The sequence below is a fragment of the Cervus elaphus genome, chromosome 25 (genome assembly GCF_910594005.1).
Source record: "Cervus elaphus chromosome 25, mCerEla1.1, whole genome shotgun sequence".
NCBI classification, from domain to species: domain Eukaryota; kingdom Metazoa; phylum Chordata; class Mammalia; order Artiodactyla; family Cervidae; genus Cervus; species Cervus elaphus.
The window spans coordinates 38,215,378-38,230,291 of NC_057839.1; the positions used below are offsets into that span (position 1 = coordinate 38,215,378).

At 42.5% G+C, this 14,914-nt stretch overlaps 1 protein-coding gene across 1 annotated transcript in view; it reads right to left on the reverse strand.

Moving 5' to 3' along the window:
- EGFLAM (EGF like, fibronectin type III and laminin G domains) overlaps nt 1–14,914 on the reverse strand; it is a 190,843-nt gene that overhangs the window by 117,103 nt on the left and 58,826 nt on the right. The window contains exons 2-4 of the mRNA XM_043887626.1: nt 8,241–8,350; nt 6,748–6,831; nt 3,101–3,127 (exon numbers count right to left, since the gene is read on the reverse strand). Of these exons, the coding sequence (XP_043743561.1) occupies nt 3,101–3,127; nt 6,748–6,831; nt 8,241–8,350 (221 nt within the window). The remainder of the gene's footprint in view (nt 1–3,100; nt 3,128–6,747; nt 6,832–8,240; nt 8,351–14,914) is intronic.

Sequence of the window (14,914 nt, forward strand, 5' to 3'; positions counted from 1 at the left end):
TTCCTAAGCTGACAGGCTGGTAGGTGAGCATAAGGGAGTGAGGTCAAGGGGACTGAGCAGCTGGGGTTATAAAAAAGAGGAGCTGGATTCAGTGCTTTAACCACACTTCCTCCTCTTGCATCTCTCTTCCAAATGGAATCCCTCAAAATAGTATGACTTGTGATAACCCTTGAATTCTTTAGTAAAATGCTGCATAATTCCACAAATCTTTCTATTGCTGTCCTTAAATGTCTTATGGCAACTACTTTAGCCTTGCACCAAACTAGATAAGATGCTAAATATACCCTTTTCAAAGTAGAAAACAAAATGTTTTGTTGTCTTGTGGAAGTTTGAAAATGAGTCAAAATACCTCTCTCTCTTGGACCTCTTTCCGCACAAAACGGTGAAAAACAAAGAAAAAGAAATTGCTTTCTTGGAGTAGAAACCTGAATGAATCCCACAGTCTCCTCCGGCCCCTCCCATACTTTTCTTAAAGAGAGAGCGAAGATGGGTGCTGCTGCTGCTGCTAAGTCACTTCAGTCGTGTCCGACTGTGTGACCCCATCTCTGGGATTCTCCAGGCAAGAACACTAGAGTGGGTTGCCATTTCCTTCTCCAATGCATAAAAGTGAAAAGCGAAAGTGAAGTCGCTCAGTCATGTCTGACTCTTCACGACCGCATGGACTGCAGCCTACCAGGCTCCTCCGTCCATGGGATTTTCCAGGCAAGAGTACTGGAGTGGGTTGTCATTTCCTTCTCCAGGGGATCTTCCCAACCTAGGGATCAAACCCATGTCTCCTGCACTGGCAGGCGGATTCTTTACCGTTGGGCCACCCTTTACCCTTGGGTTTGGGGGCCGCTGAACTTTCACTCTACTTCATACTAGACCCAATGTACAAAAACAACTTAGATAGCTATGTAAAAGCAGGCCCTGAAAAGACAGGACTATTCTTAACTGAATCCCTATTCCCTTTGCAATGATGAAACTGTATTAAATGGTTCTGAACTTAAATCTCTGACCCTGAATCAGACCTCACCTTTAACCCCATTCATGCTGTACTTTTTTCCTACTGCTGGAAAACAAAGTCATATGTTTCCAGAAATGAAGTTGGATGTTGTCTTGTTCACTAGTCTGGTCGGGTTGTCCCTACAGGAGGGCATCCAGTGAGCACAGCGGAGAGGGGACAAGAAGTGGGAGAGCACTGGACAAGGGGCCAGGAGACCCAGGCTCTGCAGCCAAAGAGCTGTGTGCTTTCAGGGATTCCACTTCACTTCTCTAGGCCAGAGTTTCAACACGGAAATTTTATAATTCTTTTAAAATAACCTTCACTAGTGGCTAGTTGACCTTGGATTCAACATCACATTTGACTTCACAAGTCAAATCTGTGCTTTGGTTGCCTTAATAGAAGTTGGGAATATTCAGCATCATTAGATGGGAGGCACAGGGAAATAGAAAAGGGTTTTCTCCCAAACAGCCTTCTTTCAAAGGTCCCAAGGAAGGCAGGGCAGGCCAGAGTGCGGGGAAGAGTTGGAAGGATTTCCATTTCCTGAGGGGTCACAGAAAGTTACGAGTATCATTCAGGGTTTTGCAAGGAGGGCAGCATTGGCTTTGGGGCTGAACATATCTGCCTCCTATGGATCTACCCTTATCGCAGGACAGTCAGTATCCCTGAGGCTTGATCACTAGAATGCCCAGATGTTTCCATATGCCACAGGGAACAAAGAAACCCCCAGGTGGAAACCATTACTAACCAGCCCCTTTGTTTTACAGTCAAGAGATGTTTACAGGGGCTCAGAGACTTTCCCACAGTTACCCTTGTTCTAGTGACAGAGTTGGGACTAGATGCAAGTCCCATGATTCCTGTCTGCTTTATCCCTTAACCTTGGGTAAGACTCAAATAGCATCACTATTCTGGGTCAGCCAGACCAGTGAAATCCAAAGCAGGGTGATGGTTTATTTCCCCTTAGTTAGCAAGACAAAATTTACTGAAATACCCAAAGAAGACAAGAACTTTCTATTTCATCTCCTCCTTTAAAATTTGGTAGGATTTTAGAATGTACACAATATATTAGTAGAGTAGCAGATATATAATTTACAAATACATACGTATGTTGGTACTCTGGTATATGTTCAAATAATTTTTAACTGATGGTGTGTGCATGTGTGCTAAGTTGCTTCCGTCGTGCCCATCTCTTTGCAACCCTAGGGACTGCAGACCACCAGGCTATTCTGTCCATGGGATTAGAAAGTGTGGATACCAAATGCTAACCAAATCAGAAGCTTTTACATAGGCAGAGTATCAAAGAAAATATCAGAATTCTACCTACTCCACCAGGTTATGGAGAAAGAAATGGCAACCCACTCCAGTATTCTTGCCTGGAGAATCCCATGGACGGAGGAGCCTGGTGGGCTACAGTCCAGGGAGTTGCTAAGAGTCGCACACGACTGAGCGACTTCACTTTCACTTTTCACCTTCATGCACTGGAGAAGGAAATGGCAACCCACTCCAGTGTTCTTGCCTGGAGAACCCCGGGGACGGGGGAGCCTGGTGGGCTGCCGTCTATGGGGTCGCACAGAGTTGGACACGACTGAAGCAACTTAGCAGCAGCAGCAGCAACCACCAGGTTATTTTGGTCAATTCTTCATTTGAATCAGACTAACCATTTGTCAACCCAATCCTCTGTTTGGCAACCAGTCCAGAAAGTCAATCAACCAGGTTTAGGTACCTGGTCTGGTCTCATTGACAAGGTCTAGAATTGTTACAGAAAGTGAGGAAAGAAGAAGGGGGGTGGGGAAGCGCTTCTTGCAGGAGGGCTTGCTGACTGAAATATTTTCTCTCCTTTTCAATCTTTTTCACTTTGTCTGGGAGCAGAACTTAAATTACCTCAAACTTTAAAAATATTGCTTTTAACTTTACTCTTCCAGGTGAAATACAAGCCTTTTCTTTCTAAATGATTAAAAATTCACCCGTATGCCCAGCCATTGCTGCTACCACTAGAACCAAGCACTCTCTGTGGGCCTTAATTGATGAGGAAGATGCAGGAAAATTGACATTTTGATGAAAAGAGACCCCCTGACTCCTGGGTTGGGGCAAGGGTTTAACTTTTTGAAGCATACTTACAAAAATCATCTGATGATCCAATCGTCCCTAGAGAGGAGAAAAAAAAAAAAAAAAAACAGTATGAAAAGGAGAGGAAAGTAAAGCTTGCAGGAACTAAAATGAACCCGGAGAGTAGCTGCCCTTCTGCCATGTACAGTCAAGGGCAGCAAACACACAGCTTGGCAATGTGAATTCTCTCGAACATCACTCAGTTCTTAATCTGTGCCAGGTGTGGTGCTGGGGGTTCTATGACCATGACCTTGTTTAATGTCCACAACATCCTTACGCTGTAGGGTGAAGAGAGTACAGAGGGTCCCAAACTTTTTCTGTTCTCAGTATAAAATAATACTGAATTAGCAGCACCACTAATCCAGAAAAAAAAACTCCCGGACAGTTCCGTTTATTCAATAGTTATACCCAAAAGATTTGGTAGTAGTAGTTTACACAGATGTTGCAATTCCCGGGCAACATTCAAATATTCCACAAGGCCCCTGTGAGTTTGCTGCAGAGCCCTGGAGGACCATAGTACACAGGCTAGGAACCACAGACACACTACCCATGATAGAGACCCTATTCAAATCCCTGCTCTGTTGATGAGGAAACTGAGCCCCAGTAAGGTCACCCAGGTGATTTGTTGCCATACAGGAATCTGAATGCATGTCAGCCCACTCTGCTATACCAGACCTCTTCCTTCCCCCTTCCTGACTCATTGTCTTTATCTCTAATCATCACTTCCTCTCTCCACTCTGTGTATTCTGCAATCCCCCCTCCCCCACCCAAACACACAAGCACAAGAACGTGTTATGCACACTTGAGTGTTCAGTCCCTTGGTTCAAATGATTTGAATTCCCCTCTGTCTTCTTTGCCTTTTCCAGAAACTGCCCCTGCTTCAATTCTCAGCCCCAAATTTTACCTCTTGAACACTTGTTCCTACACTAATCTATCTTCAAAACCTCAGTCTATCTGGTAAGTGGCATGTGAATGAAATCTGGTCTCACGTTGCTCTCTAATTGTTTTATCTAGTGTAAAGGTGTGTGAGTGTGTGCTAAGTCACTTCAGTCTTCCTACTCTTTGTTGCCCTATGGACCGTGGTCTGCTAGGTTCCTCTGTCCATGGGATTCTCCAGGCAAGAATACTGGAGTAGGTTGCCATTTCATTTTCCAGAGGATCTTCCCTACACAGGGATCGAACCCATGTCTCTTATGTCTCTTGCTTTGGCAGGCGGGTTCTTTACCACTAGCACCACCTGGGAGACCCAGTGTAAATGTGATTTTCCCAAAAGCTGCCCAAGAACAGCAACTGTATGTGATATTGTGCTGGGCAGAGTGGCAACTGTGAACATTTGTTGAAATCAGCAAGGTAATCAAATACTAAAATTTGGTAGCATATTCTAACACCTAGGTATAGTTAATGGAAAGAATAAAGCCTTTGAGTGTGTGGATCACAACAAACTTTGTAAAGTTCTTAAAGAGATGGAATTTAAAGAGTTCTTAAAGACAGTTCTTAAACAGACCAACCTTACCTGTCTCCTGAGAAACCTGTATGCAGGTCAAGAAACAACAGACATGGAACAATTGACTGGTTCAAAACTGGGAAAGAGGTACGTCAAGGCTGTATATTGTCATCCTATTTATTTAACTTATATGCAGAGTAAATCATGTAAAATCCCGGGCTAGATGAATCACAAGCTGGAATCAAGATTCCCAGGAAAAGTATTAACAACCTCAGATATGCAGATGATACCACTCTAATTACAGAAAGCAAAGAGGAACTAAAGAGTCTCTTGATGAAAGTGAAAGAGGAGAGCTGGCTTGAAACTCAATATGAAAAAAACTAAGATCATGATATCTGGTGCCCCCACTTCATGGCCAATAGATGGAGAAAAAATGGAAACAGTCGCAGATTTTATTTTCTTGGGCTCCAAAATCACTGGATGGTGACTGCAGCCACAAAATTAAAAGACACTTGCTCCTTGGAAGGAAAGCTATGACAAACCTAAACAGTTTATTAAAAAGCAGAGGCATCACTTTTCAGAGAGCTTTGTATAGTCAAAGCTATGGTTTTGTCCAGTAGTCATGTACAAATGTGAGAGCTGAACCATAAAGAAGGCCAAGTGCCAAAAAATTTATGTTTTCGAATTGTGGTGTTGGAGAAGACTCCTGAGAGTCTCTTGGACTGCAAGGAGATCCAACCAGTCCATCCTAAAGGAAATCGACCCTGAACATTCATTGGAAGGACTGATGCTGAAGCTGAAACTCCAATACTTTGGCCACCTGATAGACACAGCCAACTCATTGAGAAAGACCCTGATGCTGGGAAAGACTGAAGGCCAAAGGAGAAGGTGGGGGCAGAAGATGAGATGATTAAATAGCATCATCAACTCAATGGACATGACTTTGAGCAAACTCTGGGAGACAGTGAAGGACAGGGAAGCCTGGCGTGCTGCAGTCCATGGGGTTGCAAAGAGTCGGACATGTCTGAGCGACTGAACAACAACAGGTGGGGCCACCCCAGTTGCCCCCTCTTAGGACAGAATAAACCACAGAAGCTGGGGCTGAGGGCTTCTGAGGCAACTGAGGGGTACTTAAGCAAAAGTCTGAGAATAAAAGCAGCATGCAAAATACAAGCAAGCTGAAGACATGCATCTCTTCTTTTTGAGTCATGAGTGCTCTGGTAAAAATAGCCAGAGCAGGGCTCAGAATGCAGTCTGCCCTGGGTTTACAGTCGACTGTTACTTGTTAATGTATGATCTGAAGAATGTCACCTCACTTCCCCGAGTCTCAGCATCCGTGTCAGGTCATAGGATAGCTGTAAGGATTAAATGGCAAAAGAAATGTAAAGCATGAGGGAGCGTGGCTGGCAGGTGACAGATGCTCAGTAAGTGATGGTTACTCATCACGGATGACAAATAGGTTTCTAGGTGCAGCGCCCGGCAGGCATTTACTAGACAGGAGTTATAGACATCACTTCCACCACCAGTGCTATTAAAGCTGCAGTATTCTGGGCAGTGGTGCTAACTCCTTGCAGAGCAATTAAAAAGGCTCTAGTCTGTAGATTAATTGTAGTGGAACGGAGAAGGAGACGGCAAGTGAAAGAAAAGAAAACAGAACATGCCTAAGGCAGAGAAATTCACCCCGAGAGACCTTGACAGGAAACAGAAGAGAAGTAGATAAAGAGCCAGCAGTTGGTTAGTGGAAGGACAGGATGCCGGCTGGAGAAGAAAAACAAACAACTTGCACCATTTGAATATACATTTCCAATTACATCATTTTCTTCTGCATTATGTCTCCAGGCAGTTGAGAAGATATAAATGTGTCATATTTATTTATAAAGCTTTATTAAGATTTTAAAAAAACCAGAATTGGATTTTATAGAGAAAAGAAGGGGGGTATAAAACAGCTGTAAGGTGGCTGTTTTCTCGCAGGATAAATGGGGTGGACTGAGTCCATGGAAACATTCCTTACACGGCTGCCTTTCTGAGGATAGAGATGTATGTGATGGGGTTATGGACAAGAAAGACATTCTAAATTCCAATGGATTATACAAACAGTTATTATTGTACAGACAGCAGTACACATACACAGCAAACTAGAAATCCTTCTGAACATCAGTGAAATGTCACTCACAGGCTGTGCTTTTGGGGGTGCTGCCAGGATGGAGCTACTCACAGTGGTCGGGGTATCCAGGCCGGGCGGCACACCATAGGACCGTTCCTGCAGGGATTTGTCTACACCGACCTCAGAGTAAAAGACCTGGAAAAGAGGCAGACATCCGAGGTAAGAGCGGGGCTGGCACTTTTCCAGCAGACCGAGGACCCAAGGTTGGGGGTGTACTCACAACCACAGTGGGTCTTGATGTGAGCTATCTCACCTCTCACACACCAGCCCCTTGTCAGCAAACATCAGACATAACCCGGCTGGGGTCGCATCCTCCTAAGTCCGTAGAAGCCGGGAAGGAGACACTCTAAAGTCGGGTGGGGAGGGCTGACCCACCTTCTAGTATTTTTCAGTATTTCTGAAACCAACATTCTCCCAGGGAGTCTTTCATTTTCTCACTCTTGTGTCTGCCTGAATCCAGAAATACATTTCTCTGCATTAAAATGATGACAGGACAAGGGTTTGATAAATGCCTTCTCTCCCTTGGTGAACGGGAGACAGGAGGGAAGGGTGGGTCTGGGGTCTCGTGGGGAGTTTATAGCCCTTGGACAGCTAAGCTCCAGCAGGCTTGTGGGCCTGGGGTGAGGATATATGCACAGAGATTTCAGGATTCTAAGAATTTATCTGAAACTTCCTACCTTCAAAACGCTGACTCATTTTTAAAAACACTTTTCAAAGAAAATATTTTTTAAAAGGCCAATCTTTCACCTCTCAGAGGTAGGAATGCATTCTCTGTCCCCTTCTCCACTTTACCTGTCCACCCCATCACTTTCATTCAGGTTTTACATTATTCTGTCCTTACTGACGACAGTGACTCCCTATCACTTCCCATATATCTGCTTTGGTCTCCAAATTTGACTGTGGGCAATTGGAGAGCAAGAAGCATGTCTTCCACTGAGTTTATATTTTCCCATCCCTGAACAGAGTCATCCTGTCGTTTTTTGAGACTGCATCCAAGTACTGCATTTCAGACTCTTGTGTTGACTATGACGGCTACTCCATCCTTATTCATTGGAAGGACTGATGCTGAAGCTGAAACTCCAATATTTTGGCCACCTGATGAGAAGAGCTAGCTCATTTGAAAAGATCCTGATGCTGGGAAAGATTGAGGGCAGGAGGAGAAGTGGATGACAGAGGATGAGACGGTTGGATGGCATCACCGACTCAATGGACATGAGTGTGAGTAAACTCCGGGAGTTGGTGATAGACAGGAAGGCCTGGCGTGCTTCAGTCCATGCGGTCGCAAAGAGTCAGACACGACTGAGCGACTGAACTGACTGAACTGAACTGAACAGAGTCAGGACCCGGTAGATCCAACTGACTTTCAGAACACTTACAAAGGCCCTTTAAAGGGAAACATCTCTGGTTTCATGGAGGGAGAATAAGGCTCCCCCACTATAAGAGGGCTGATATCAGAAGGCCAGATACAGAAGGAGCAATGATGGGAAGGAGGTACAGTTCCCCCAACACACCCACTAGAGAAATCCCTGTGCCCAGGTACTCACAGTATACCCCATGATGGGGCTCAGAGGGTGCCTAGGCATCTTCCATTGTATGCTGAAAGCTGAACAGTTCAGAGCATCCAGCATGATATCAAGAGGTGGTCCCACCTTGCCTGCTCCAAAACAAAAGAGATGGTGTTAGAAGCTTCATGCATCCCACCATGAGTACACTTAACACAAGATGTGAGAGTGTGTGCTTACACATGGAGAGCATACTGGAAGATGATTCCAGAGGCCAGAAATGCAGACTGCTCTCTAGTAGGACACTCCTGTGTCAGCTGCCTGCTCCAGATCTCAGCTGGACCCTCCCCATGGGGCAATGGGAGGGAAATCAACCCAGCTATTGCCCACAGTCCCTTCTGTAACTGCTAATATCTCAAGGACCAGCAAAGGAAATTTCAGGATAGCATAGGCCAAGGAGGGCTTCCCTGATAGCTCAGCCAGTAAAGAATCTGTCTGCAATGCAGGTTTGATTCCTGGGTTAGGAAGATCCCCTGGAGGAGGAATAGGCTACCCACTCCAGTATTCACGGACTTCCCTGGTGGCTCAGATGGTAAAGAATCTGCCTGCAATGAGGGAGATCTGGGTTCGATCCCTGGGTTGGGAAGATCCCCTAGAGGTTGGCATGGCAACCGACTCCAGTATCCTTGCCTGGAGAATCCCCATGGACAGAGGAGCCTGGTGGGCTACAGTCCATGGGGTCGCAAAGAGTCGGACACAACTGAGTGACTAAGCACAGCACATGTAGGCCAACGAGTGTGGAATGTTTTAAAGCAAGGTAGTAATGGTGTTTGTTTTTACTCAGTAACATATATGTTTTATGGATATGTTATATAGATACATCTGTTTATTTAGCACATATATTCTTAATGTCGAATATTTAATAAATGTGGCTTAGTACAGTCATAAAATGGGCTTAGGAACTTTCAAACGTTTTACTGTATTCTTATCTTAAATAATTTTATGGTTATAAATAACAAAATTTACGTTTATTAAAAACAACATATGCAGATTTCAAAATTTAGAAAACACAAACAAAAAACTTCCAACATTCGGAATTGAATCCTGCCGGCATTGTAATACAGTATTTATACCTCTTCTTGATTACATGAAATTTTTTGAAAGATATGTAGATACATATACATAGACATATTTACATATTTTGTTTATATAATGTATATAAAATTTTAATGTTTTATTGTGTTCATTATATATAATATGCACATATACTCAATATATTCATGTTATTTCAATTAGTATATATAATGTATATGTACATATAAAAACTGACAGTATACATTTACTAAAAAATTTTTTTTATTTCTGTATTAAGTGGAAGTTAGCTCTTCCACTTAATACATGTGCCATAATTTACAATCTATCTCATTTTACTATTGTTGCACTTAATTTATTTCTGATATTTTGCTATTTTAAATAATGCTCCATGAGGGCAGAAACTAGGTATGTCCTGTTCAGAGCACAGAGACTAATAAATGGAAGGGCTCGACAAACACTCCTTGAGTGAACGAATGTTATTGATTTTACACTTACTAACATGTCTTGATGATCTTCCTTTTTAATGACTGTCTATAATTCTCTAACATATCAGTTGGGATACTCTCTACACACAGATATCTAATGTGTCTATTTATTGGGTTACTGCCGGGCCTTCCATCACCATTATTTTTAATAACAGAATCGAAGGCCCTTCTGGTGGACCAAGTTACAGAGGCCCAGTGCCATCAATCGGCAAGAACTGCCATAGACACCTCCCACTGCCCCCACTGCTGACACTCACAGATTTGGTCTTCAACTCTTCTCTGGCTCTGGCTTGGTTAAAGATCTAAAGTCCCATCTGATTGGCCAAAGTAATGTCATGTGACAAACAGGTCATGTGACCAAAGGATCAGAAAAGAAATATCGATTTTTTTCTGATTTCTAACTAGAAAAGGACGGGATGAATGGAGTCTTCGAAATAGTTCTTCCACCAAGCCTATCTACTGCATAGGAGTCTCTCTAAAGAAGGACAGGACCTTAGAAAAAGAGTAGTGGGTGGTGAAATAGCCAAATCCTCTGTTACTCAGAGCATGCACATATATTAACTGTTACTCCACTGATTGACATTTGGTCATTTCCAAAGTTTCACTGCTGAAATTAATGCTAAGAAGAACATCAGTGTGTGTGCACACCTTTTCATGCACATGTCCAAGCATTTCCAAGATGGATATCTATTAAAAATTATGAGTAAATGCATGTTAATTTTTAAAAGCTAGTGACCTGTTGCTCTCCAAAAAGGATTAAATAAATGAATCTTGAAGTACATTCAATGTTTTCATTTGGGTAAATAAAGTAGAACTTTGGTGTCTAAGACATCATTTCTCAACCTTCACTCTACTGACATTTCAGGCCATGGATTCTTTGTGCCGACTCTCCTGTTTTAGAATGTTGAGATGCATCTTTGGTCTCTATCCACTCTTGGTCTCTATATAGCTCTAGATGCTAGTAGCACCCACTGACCATAGTTGTGAAAACCAAAAATATCTCCAGACATTGCCAAATGTCCTGTAGGGGCGAAAATGACTCCAGCTGAAAACTGCTGATCCAACAGAATGAATATTTTAAAGATATTTATGTTGGTTCCTCAGTCATGTTCGCGTCTTTGTGACCCCGTGGACTGCAGCTCACCAGGCTCCTCTGACCATGGAATTCTCCAGGCAAGAATACTGGAGTAAGTAGCTATTCCCTTCTCCAGGGAATCTTCCCAACCCAGGGATCAAACCTGGGTCTACCTGCATTGCAGGCAGATTCTAATGTAGCCAAACTTACATTTAGAAAATTAAGCCATTTTAGAAGCTTATGGAGGTGTATGAGAATGCCCAGTATAAGAAAAACATCCACCAGATCTGAGTATTACTTTAAAACCTTTGTTACATTGATCAGAAAAAAAGAGGAATATTTTAATACCCTCTTTGAATATTTTTCCTCTTCCCGTTATGTGTTCCATACAGTTTTCAATCAGGTTAGCTTTCTTTTTATTCAGTGATTGAAAAGAGCTCTTAATATGTTAAAGATCTGAATCATTTACCTATATTTTTTCCTATGTAGTTTTATATTTAGGCCAGGCTGTACTATCATCTATTACTGGCCAGTTTTATTGCCGAGTTGAGGTCTATGCTAATAAAATCTCAAAAGAAGCCAAGAATAGGAGGAAAAGATAGTAAAAATGATTTACAGAAACTTCACAGACCACAGAATAACCAGTAAGCACAATCTCATCCTCAGTTGAGTTCAGTTCAGTCGCTCAGTTGTGTCTGACTCTTAGCAACCCCATGGACTACAGAACACCAGGCTTCCCTGTCCATCACCAACTCCCAGAGTTTACCCAAACTCATGTCCATCGAGTCGGTGATGCCATCCAACCATCTCATCCTCTGTCATCTCCGTCTCCTCCCATCTACAATCTTTCCCAGCATCAGGGTCTTTTCCAAGGAGTCAGTTGTTTGTGTCAGGTAGTCAAAGTATTGGAGTTTCAGCTTCAGCATCAGTTCTTCCAATGAATATTCAGGACTGATTTCCTTTAGGATTGACTGGTTTGATCTCCTTGCAGTCCAACGGACTCTCAAGAGTCTTCTCTAACACTGCAGTTCAAAAGCATCAATTCTTTGGCACTCAGCTTTACAGAAAAGCTTTCTTTCTAACTCTCACATCCATTCATGACTACTGGAAAAACCATAGCTTTGACTAGATGAACCTTTATTGGCAAAGTAATGTCTCTGCTTTTTAATATGCTGTCTAGGTTGGTCATGGCTTTTCTTCCAAGGAGCAAACATCTTTTAATTTCATGGTTTCAGTCACCATCTGCAGTGACTTTGGAGCCCTTCAAAATAAAGTCTCACTGTTCCCATTGATTTCCCATCTATTTGCCATGAAATGATGGAACCAGATGCCATGATCTTAGTTTTCTGAATGTTGAGTTTTAAGTGAACTTTTTCACTCTTTTCTTTCACTTTCATCAAGAGGCTCTTTAGTTCTTCTTCACTTAGATCCTAGGAATAGCACTGCTGTCTACAATCAATTAAGTTGGGCTACTTGGATCAATGAGTGGGAAGCAGTCCTTGTATCCTCTGTGTATCTGCCATGGTTCAGTACAGAAAACTCTCTAGGTATTTTAAACAGAAAGGTGGTTACAAAATTGGTGGAAAGACTAGGGGAGTAGAATTCAAGAGTCTCTATTAGCTCTATTTTATAAATATGTGAATAAATAAATGAGAAAGAGAGAGAAAGACACTAGTTAGAGAGATGATAGCTATAGCTAATTCACTATCGTGGTGATTCAGAACCAAGAAGCTTCTGCCTCCACACTCAGTCCTGCCATTCTTGTCACTATAATTGCCTGCAGAAACACGAAAGTGTGGTGAACCTTGGAGAGGTTTTTGTGTTCTGCTGGCCTTTCTTGGCAGGAGAAATAGCAGCCAGAAAGTAGCCTTCCACCCACTCCTGCCTTCCATTAAGTCCCAAGAGTGCATCTAACTGTACTGGATATAATTTACATGTAGAATACTGCCTGCAAGGCAGTCTGGGAAATGTTTTCATTCCTCCAGCTTTGCATTACAATAATGATGCCTAGAAGGACGGCAAAATTGTTACTGTTGAACAAGCCAGTCCACAGGATCTATGACATACTGGTACCTTAAGAAGCCTGAATTCCAATATACTATCCTTTTTACTTTCATATTCTCTAGGAAAGTGCTCAAATCAAGCCCTGCTGGGACACAGACAGGTATGATTTCTGTTCTATTGGTATAGTCTTCCATTTATTTAATTTTCCACATACCTAACGAGTATGTATTGAGTTCCCATATGTATCAGGCACTGGCTTAGTCAGTGAGGCTACATTAGTGGTGAAAAGAGACAGAGGACCATAAACAAGTTAGCAGGACATCACAGTCTGGTGTGAGGAGCATAAAGGGAAGGACTGAGCACTTTGGTCGCACATAGCAAGGAGACATCTGAGTCCACCTGGCAGACTAGTAAAAGTGAGACAAAGTGAGGATGGGGAAGCATCCCAAGCAGAGTGAGCACTATACACTTTTTTCAAAGACTCAGGGGAAGAACCACATAATATTAAATATATCCGTTGGTGCTCAGTCGCTCAGTCTTGCCTGACTCTTTGTAACCCCATGGACTGTAGCCCGCCAGGCTCCTCTGTCCATGGGATTTTCCAGGCAAGAATACTGGAGTGGGTTGCCATTTCCTTCTCCAGGGGATCTTCCTGACTCAGGAATTGAACCCACATCTCCACATCTCCTGAATTGCCGGCGAATTCTTTACCAGTGAGCCACCATGGATGCCCAGTATAACCTTAGACGGCCATAACTGAGTGGATGTGGGTGGTGAATGAGAAGGAGGAAAGCTCCAGGAGTTCTGCCTTGGGCAGCACAGGGGAGAGGTGTGGGCCATCCACTGTCTAGGAGCACGAAGGCAGCTTTGATTGCTATGATGTAGGAGGTGTGGGCATCAGCAGCTGGTGAGTAAGAGGTGGCCAGGTCAGACATTTGGGGCAAATACCAAAGCTATCCTAGATGAGTCCAGTGGTTAAAGATGGAAAATCACATTAGGAAAAGAATTGAAAATCAGATTTTTTTAAAGATAAACCTTCCTAAGTTTAAAAGAAGTAAAGAAATCAAAAGAAAAGTGATGGATTCCACATCAGGAAACTTCATTATGCTTTTCAAATATCACAAAAGAAAAAAATCAAAACAACAGATCAAAGGGTGAGTAATTGCAGCAAAACGACAGGCCAAGGGATATCTTTATTATAAAACTCATACATATTGAGAAAAAAACATATCCAGGCCCTAATAAATAAAATATGAAGAGAGAACTCACCAGAGAGGAAATATAGCTGGTAAATACACATGGCAAAAGCTTCCAATTTGCTAGTTATCAAATAAATACAACTTCTTAAAATCGAGATGTCATGTTCACCTATTAAATTAGCCAAAACATTTAAGTGATAGTAACTAATGCTGACAAGACTACATAAATGTGCTGGTCTCAAAAAAATTACTGATGGCAGAGTAAATCAGCACAGGCATTTTGAAAGGCAATTTGGCAAAATGCGGTACTATCCGTAAGTATTTTTCTTCCCTCGGACTCTCAGACGTGGGATTACAGTTGGCCATGAGGAAAGAATATTAAGAGAAGGCTGCTCCCATGAAGATGTTCTTCAGAGAATCATCTGTGATGTAGAAAAATCACAAACAGCCTAAATATCTAGAAACAGGGCAAAAGTCAGCCTCTGTTCTTCCCGTCACTGCTGGCCTAAAAACCATCATTCTTTAGTTTCTAAATCCATTGCTATCTGTCCATGTGCATTTTGGTTTCCATATTTCATCACTTCTATCTTCTGTTTCTTTTTTCTCCTGCAGGTTAATGCCTTTGCCCCAATTTACAAGTATTTCGGTGGGGTTTTGGAGGGACCAGTAGTAAATATGCTACTTCAAGCCACCATGTTTCACCAGAAATCAACTGATCTTTGTAACAGTATGGGACAAAGAAAGAAGACATTATTCCCACTCTACAGATGAAGAAACTGGATCAAGAGTCTGTTGATATAAGATCTCATCAGTGAGGCAGCAGACAGAGACAGTAAGTAACAAAGAAGAGAGGATCTT